Source organism: Mus pahari, chromosome 17 (genome assembly GCF_900095145.1).
Source record: "Mus pahari chromosome 17, PAHARI_EIJ_v1.1, whole genome shotgun sequence".
Classification (NCBI taxonomy): domain Eukaryota; kingdom Metazoa; phylum Chordata; class Mammalia; order Rodentia; family Muridae; genus Mus; species Mus pahari.
The window spans coordinates 41,449,688-41,457,614 of record NC_034606.1 but is presented as its reverse complement, the minus strand read 5'-3'; the positions used below and the strand labels follow the sequence as shown (position 1 = coordinate 41,457,614).

At 48.2% G+C, this 7,927-nt stretch overlaps 1 protein-coding gene across 4 annotated transcripts in view; it reads right to left on the bottom strand.

Moving 5' to 3' along the window:
- The window catches only part of Mroh1 (maestro heat like repeat family member 1), a 73,289-nt gene that overhangs the window by 31,039 nt on the left and 34,323 nt on the right, over nt 1-7,927 (bottom strand). For all 4 annotated transcript variants that reach the window (XM_021217259.2, XM_029531122.1, XM_029531123.1 and 1 more), the window contains one exon: nt 2,378-2,451. In XM_021217259.2, coding sequence (XP_021072918.1) covers nt 2,378-2,451 — 74 coding nt within the window. The remainder of the gene's footprint in view (nt 1-2,377; nt 2,452-7,927) is intronic.

Here is a 7,927-nt window from a genome sequence, read left to right as displayed (position 1 = left end):
CACCATACCCATGCCCACATACACCTACACACCTGCACCCACACCTGTATCAGCACCATACCCATGCCCATACACACCAACACACCCGTACCTACAGCTGTGCCTGCATCTACACTCACACACACTGGTTTGTACACCTACACCACACCTGTACTTACAGCCACACTTGCGCCTATATGCCCACATCTGTACCCACAACTGCTGCAGTCCCTAGCGCCTACTTCATGGAAGCCTGCGCAGCTCTCAGCTAGCAGCCTATTAGCCACGTGTAGCTCTGCAAGGGAAGGCCTCATTTCCTGCTCTCCCACACACATTTGTCCCTTCCTCCCAGCCCTTCAGAAGTCGCCTTATCTTGCCAACTGCATCCTCTATGGGCTTTTACCAGGCTTCATCCTCAAGTCTATAAAAACGGCTCTGATAAAAGCCTGCTCCAAAGCACCCTGGTCTCCAGCTTGACCTCTCACCTACACTCACGGAGTTTGGGTACATAACAGACCGTGCCCATCTGCACTGTTCATCCGGACCTGAGCTATAGGACTGGTATCCTTCAGGACTGGCTCTCTTGGGTGACACCCATGTTTCCTATGATGTGCTATGGCCCTAGTTGTTTGACCCCTCCCCCAGGCAATGTCTCCCAGATCTTTGCCTGTCGCTGCATGGCTAGTCTGATAAGCCAAATCAGTGACGTTCACTCAGAGCCAATGTCTCCTCTGGCTCACTTACCCTAACAGACCCCAGCCTTAGTCTTTTGTACATGTCTCTCAGGAGCCTTCAGCTCCATCCTGAGAATGCTCTCATCCTGGAATGTCGCATCGAGTGCGGCTGCCCCATGGCAGCTTCCTGAGAGTCTCACCTCCTGACTCAGCCCCACACCTGATCGTCTAATGTGGCTGTGGGAACAGGGTGGTCTGGGTTGGTAGCCATCTGCCCAAGCTGAGCGCACACACACGTGCTCACACCATACTGTGGACAGCTCATTGTCTGAACCCACAATGAGGGAACATGCAGGTTAGAAAACTGAGAGTTAGAGTTTGCGTCAGGAGCTCCTGCAGACGTAACAGGAGGATACACAGGAGGTCCCTGGAAGCAGCCAGGGCGACACAGATGTTGCAGCGGCTCTCAGGAAGGGCTAGGATCCTGCTGCCTCTGACCAAGCAAGCCCTACTTACACAGCAGTGCTCGGAAGGCTCGGGAGGCCTGCCTTGCCCAAAGAGGAGTCTAATCTGTCTCCTGGGCTCCTGGGAGCCCTTGAGATACGCTACTTGGTAAGAGTGTGTCGGGCTGGTGAGCACCTGACTGCTCTTCCAAAGGTGCAGAGTTCAAATCCCAGCAACCACATGGTGGCTCACGACCATCCTTAACAAGATCTGACTCCCTCTTCTGGAGTGTCTGAAGACAGCTACAGTGTACTTACATATAATAAATAAANAAATCTTTAAAAAAAAAAAAAAAAAGCCGGGCATGGTGGCGCATGCCTTTAATCCCAGCACTCGGGAGGCAGAGGCAGGTGGATTTCTGAGTTCGAGGCCAGCCTGGTCCACAAAGTGAGTTCCAGGACAGCCAGGGCTATACAGAGAAACCCTGTCTCGAAAAACAAACAAACAAACAAAAGAGTGTGTCATGATCAAGGACCAGGAGACATCTCCCGTAGTCAAAGTCTAGAACGTAGGTGGGAATCTGCAGGTCACAAGCTATCAGTCCCATCTTCAGAGGGGCTAGAGGCTGAGTGTGGCCATACAGACAGTCCAGCACATCCACGTGACAGGGCTCTAAGACTAAAGGAATGACCTTGGTTGGCAATGCTCCCAGGCATGGGCACACATTGCTGCCAGGGTGCTAACACTGCCCAGCTCACAAAAGACAATGGGAAGCTTCAGGTTTGTCCCTCCTGAACTCTGTCCCCAGGGGTCTTTTGCAGCTGATTTCTGTTTTTGAGACAAAAATCTAATTATGTAGCCGAAGATAGCCAGAACTCCTATCTCTGACTCCCAAGTGCTCAGATGACAGTCATGAGCCACCCACCACACCCAGCCCCCTAGCAGAGTTCAACCACCCCGGAGTTGAAGGCGGTGAGGATCCCTGCTGCCTGAGTTCTCTGAGTCCTTTGTGAATGGCGGATCCCGGGGTGGTGCTGGAGCACTCCGGGCCTATGACAGGCACCAGCCCTGAGGTGGCTTAGGTTCACTGCCTGTTCACTAAGACAATGCGGAAATGTAGTCTGCTCACACTGCATGTGTGCATCTCTCTGCCTGCTTGCGCCCAGAGACTGGTAGGATGGGAGCTTCCGGTGCTCTGGCCGCTCTTCTGTTGGCTGCTCACGATGAGCCAAACCACCTGGTCTGTCCCCACAATGACCCGGGCTAACCTTCCACTTTACCTTATCGTTGGTGTCCAGAAGAGGCAGCCTCATGGAGGAGAGGATAAAGGGCTGCTTAGCTTCCATCTGAGCAGCTGCAAGAAACAAACAAGATGGCTTAGTGCCTGCTACCCAAGGCCAGTCATCGTACCTGCATCTACCTTGAAGTCTGGGCCTCAAAGGGTCTGGCCTCACTTGGTCCTCATGTCGAAGGAGAAATGGGCATAAACCCACTCTCCCAACTCACATTTTACCTAATCCTTAGCTAAAGGGGATTTTTAATTCTCCTTAGGGTCCGTGTGTGAAGAACTGTGCTTTCTAATCCTGTGAGGCTGCAACACAGTGTGCAGGGCTGCGGGAGGCACGGGGCCTGCAGGGTTAGGGAAGGCATGGGGCAGGACCCTGCAGAGTAAAGGGGCCAAGGAAACACCTGTTAGACAGGAGCCCCAGCAAAGCCAGCTGAGACATCTGTCCTGCCTTTTATCCACTGCTAAATGGTGCACCCATTCTGAGATCGGCCAGTTCTGGGTAAGTGAATTGAAGCAAAGTTCTTTGTATCACGCATGCTAACATCCGCTCCCTACCAAAACCAAATAAAATTGCCTTGCCATACGTACATAGCTGGCTTTTTGAGAGAGTAACCTTTCAAAACAATCGTTCTCTGGCTCATTCAAAAGAGGTCATCATGAAAGCCCAGCACCAGTAAGAGGTACAGGAGGGACTGGGGCTGGCAGTGAAGCCCACACATGCACCTAAGGGGCAGCCGTAATGTAGAATACTGAGGCCACTAGGAACAGAATTCAAACTCTGCTCTGAGTCTGTTTTCTGCAAGACCCATCCCTCTTTCCTACAAACTAAGATACTGTGACATTACATTTCTCAAGCCCTAGCCTAAGCAAACAATGAATAGGATGATGAATTTAAAGGGGCTAGGGGGTGCTGGAGGGATGGTTCAGTGGTTATGGGGTGCTGGAGGGATGGCTCAGTGGTTAGGGGGTGCTGGAGGAATGGCTCAGTGGCTAGGGGGTGTTGGAGTGATGGCTCAGTGGTTAGGGGGTGCTGGAGGAATGGCTCAGTGGTTGGGGATGCTGGAGGGATGGCTCAGTGGTTAGGGGGTGCTAGAGGGATGGCTCAATGGTTAAGAGCAAATACTGTTCTTCCAGAGGAATGAGTTCATTTCCCAAACCCAGATCAGGTGGCTCACAGCCAGCTCCAGGGAAATCAGGCACCTTGGTCTCTGGGCACTTACATTCCTGTGTACATATCCACAGTCAGACATACACAGATATAATTAAAGTAAGTTTTTAAAAAAAAGAAAAAGATAAAACCTAAGGTGGGGTGTGGCCGGCGGCAGCTCAGTGCGTGAAGGTGTTGCCATCGAGACTGTAAGCAGCTCTCATGGGACCAGCACGGCAGAAGGAGAACCGACTTCTGCAAGTTGTCCTCTGATGCTCACCCTCTTCACGGCTCTCACACACCCACAATGAGTAAATTAATGAATTAATCGAGTGTGTTTTGAGCACATCTTTTTACACAGCTAACTAGTTGGCAGCTGAGGCAGTAAGTAGAGAAGTGGCTCTATTCTGGGGAAGTCATGCCAGTGCCGCCGTGATTAAGCTGGTGTCAGTCACTGGTCTGCTTAAAGTCTGATGTTTCTCACACGACCCAGACCAACTACTGCCACTGCTCTGGGGGCCTCCTTCTTGCTGAGAACCAGCAACATAACCTTACATGCCAAATAAGTGTGTGTGCGCGCGCACATGCCTATGTTAATAAAGGGTTTCTCTGTGTATCCCTGGCTGTCCTGGAATTCACTCTGTACAACAGGCTGGCCTTGAACTCCCAAGTCTTGGGATTAAAGGCATGCACCCCTACCTGACTCATCTGATATTATAAGATAGACTGAGACCAGCCACTAAGTGCTTGACTGGGCCACACAGACACTAACCCTGGGATGATGCCCAGAGCACCAGCTTGGCCCCGTGCAATGAGAACACTCACATTTATGAGCCATTCTATGTCTCTATAGTGGATTTCTCCTTTTGTGATAAATTTTAAATGGCTATTACAAAGTGGCTATCACCAGATGTGATAAATGCCTGTAACCCCAACACTCAGAAGGAAGCAGGAGGACCATCAGCTCCAGGACAGCGGAGGAGGCTGACACAGGGAACTAGCGTGTTCAAAGTCAACCTCGACCATAGAGCAAGACCCTAGACCATGAAGGGAAAAGAGGCTGGAGAGATGGCTCAGCAGGTAAGAATTCATACTGCTCTTGTAGAGGACCTGAGTCTGACCCCTGAACATACTTCAGACAGCACACAGGCACTTTAACTCCAGTACAGCACCAAATGCCTTTCGACCTCCATGGGCACACGCACATACACATAATAAATCATCTTTTTTTTTTTTAAAGGAAAGAAAATAGGGAAGAATAATGGGGGCATTGGGCACAATGTAGGTAATAACTGCTCGTGACAATGTAGAGGCAGGTGGTGGTGCACACCTTTAATCCTAGAACTCAGGAGGCAGAGGCAGGCAGATCTCTGAGTTCAAGGTCAGCATGGTGTACTGAGAGAGTTCCAGGATAACTAGAGCTTCTCGGAGAAACTCTGTCTCAAAAAAAAAAACAAAAAAAAACAAAAAAACAAAAAAAAACCAAAGGCAAACAAACAAACAAAACAAAAAACTAACAGCCCAACATGGGGGATGGAGGACTCAGAACCTCTATGCTCCGGCCCACCCTAAGATACTCTGTGTCCTAGGCCCTACCTCCTCTGGAGCCACCATAACAAAGCCTGTTAAGGATCTTGGCAGTAATATCATAAAATACAGAGAAATGAGAGGTCTGTAAACGCTCAGACAACAGGGATTCTAAATCTGACCCAAGGCAAATTGTGCAGTGTTTGGAAGATGCTGAGGGCTAGTCATGACCTTAAAACTGAAGTAGAGGGCTGGAGAGATGGCTCAGCGGTTAAGAGCACTGACTGCTCTCCCAGAGGTCCTGAGTTCAATTCCCAGCAACCACATGGTGGCTCACAACCATCTGTAATGGGATCTGATGCCCTGTTTTGGTGTGTCTGAAGACAGCTACAGTCTACTCACATACATTAAATAATAAATAGATATTTTTTTAAAACCTGAGAGGAATTAAGGATGGTATCAGCACGACACTTATGTGAAGACAGTCACCGGAGTAGGCGTCTTCCGTGCTGCAGGACAGAGCTCTTTACAGAGTGCTGGCGAGAGCCGCATGAGAGCAGGGCTGTGCTCAGCATCCCTCAATTACACCACTGTGTGTTATGTTAGCTAAAAGAAATAAGTGTAAAACCAGGCCTGGATGGGGTAGCCAAGTGGGCAGGGTGCTGGACTAGCACACATGAAGCCGAAAGTTGAATCCCAGCACTGAATAAGGGGTACAAGTACAGAGGTGAACACCTGGAATCCCAGCACTCGAGAGGTGGCTCCAGGAGGACGAGGAGTTAGAGGGCATTAAGGCCAGCCTGGGATACCTGATATCCTGTGTCTTAATCAAATGAAACAAACAAACAAACAAAAATTAGTCAATGGTCAGCTGAGCATACTGGTGCACGCCTCTAATCCCAGCACTTGGGAGGCAGAGGCAGGCGAATCTCTTGAGTTCGAGGCCAGCCTGGTCTACAGAGTGAGTTCCAGGACAACCAGGGCTATGTAGAGAGACCCAATTTCAAAACAAAACAAAATAAAACAAAAGAACCAAAAAAGAAAACAAAACAAACAAATTGATGGAGAGCCTCTAGAGAGAGTCAAATAGAAATGTTATTTATGGGCTGGTGAGATGGCTCAGTGGGTAAGAGCACCTGACTGCTCTTCCGAAGGTCCAGAGTTCAAATCCCAGCAACCACATGGTAGCTCATAACCATCCGTAACAAGATCTGACGCCCTCTTCTGGAGTGTCTGAAGACAGCTACAGTGTACTTACATATAATAAATAAATATTTAAAAAAAAAAAAGAAATGTTATTTACATATAACGACATACATGGTTACATATGAACATCTTGAAGATAAAGTCCTGGAGAGAGTATCCAGGGGTTAAGAGCACTGCTGTACTTTCAAAGGACCTGGGTTTGATTCCCAGTACCCCTATGTCGGCTCACAACCATCTGTAAGTCTAGTTCCAGAGTACCAGACACACTCTCCTGGCTCCCTGGCCACCAGATATGCACACGCCACACAGAAACACATGTACACAAAGCACCCCCACATACGTAATTAAAAAACCAAAAAAGTGAACTCTTCAAAGTAGGCACCCTGGATAATGTACACCTCTGATCCAGCACCGGAGACAGAGCTCTACGAGTTCAAGGCCAGCCTGCTATACTTAGTGAATTCCAGGCCAGCCAAAATTACATAGTGAGACCCTGTCTCAAAACCACAAAAGCAAAAACAAACAAACAAAACTAAGCAGAGCTAGTCTCTGGAATCTTAGGGCTGAAGACACAAAGGTGTGACTCATAAAGCAAGAAATGTAAAATTCACCTGCGTCCTAGCTGAGACTCTCATTCAAGTTCATCTTTAGATTCCTGGGGTTTCGGGTTTCTTGGGGAGCAAGAGAAGGTCAGCTTTATGTTCCAGAGTTACAATCCTGCTCCTATCTTACAGGTTCTCTGTCCACAGGAGAAGGGATACAAACCTGAGCTCAGAGCGCTACCTAGTGTTAAAGGCTCAGACAGCACGAGGCACAGATCAAAGGAGACTCTAGGAAAAGAATGTCTGTGTGCTCCATCCTTGCCCTTCTCTGGGGGGCTTTACTGACCTGGACAACCTTGGGAAAGGCAGCTTGTTTGGTAGCCTGGAACATATAACAGCTAAGCAGTGGCTGTTATATGTCTAGTCCTGTCTAGTCTTCACTAGGTATCTTGGAAGAACAGAATGCATTCACCTAGTGGTGTTCAAACACACACCTACAACCTGAAACTCTGCTCCTAAATGCGCGTCCATCTAAGTGTGCACAGGAAAAACAGAAACAGAAGCAGTCTTCATTAGGGTAAGAAACCGGAAGAACCCACGTCCCTTGCTAACAAATGAGCACCTTGGAGATTAACTCATTAGACATTTCACAGAAAAATAAGTCAGATACAAAATGTTCCAGTGTGCAATTTCTTGTTCCTTATACAACATGTAAACAGTCACATGTTCTTGTGCAGGAAGCTGCCCTTCCTGACCTGGCAATGGCCCCTGGGCACTGTCATCTATTCTTTGTTCTTCATCCAGGTGGGAATAACAGGCTGTGTTATCACTTACTGAAAACAACAGCTACTATCTGTACTATTCCTGTAGGTGAGCTATACTTCACAAATTTAAGAGCATCTCAACTCTGTATTGATCAAGGCAAGAAGTTCTCGAAGGTAGTCTACAGAAAGAAACGAAACACACTCTGGACTGTCTCCAGGTAGATAAAATTTTGTTTCTTTTTTTTTTTTTTTAAAATTTATTTATTTATTATATGTAAGTATAGCTGTCTTAGTGTCTGTAGCTGTCTTCAGACACTCCAGAAGAGGGCGTCAGATCTTATTACGGATGGTTGTGA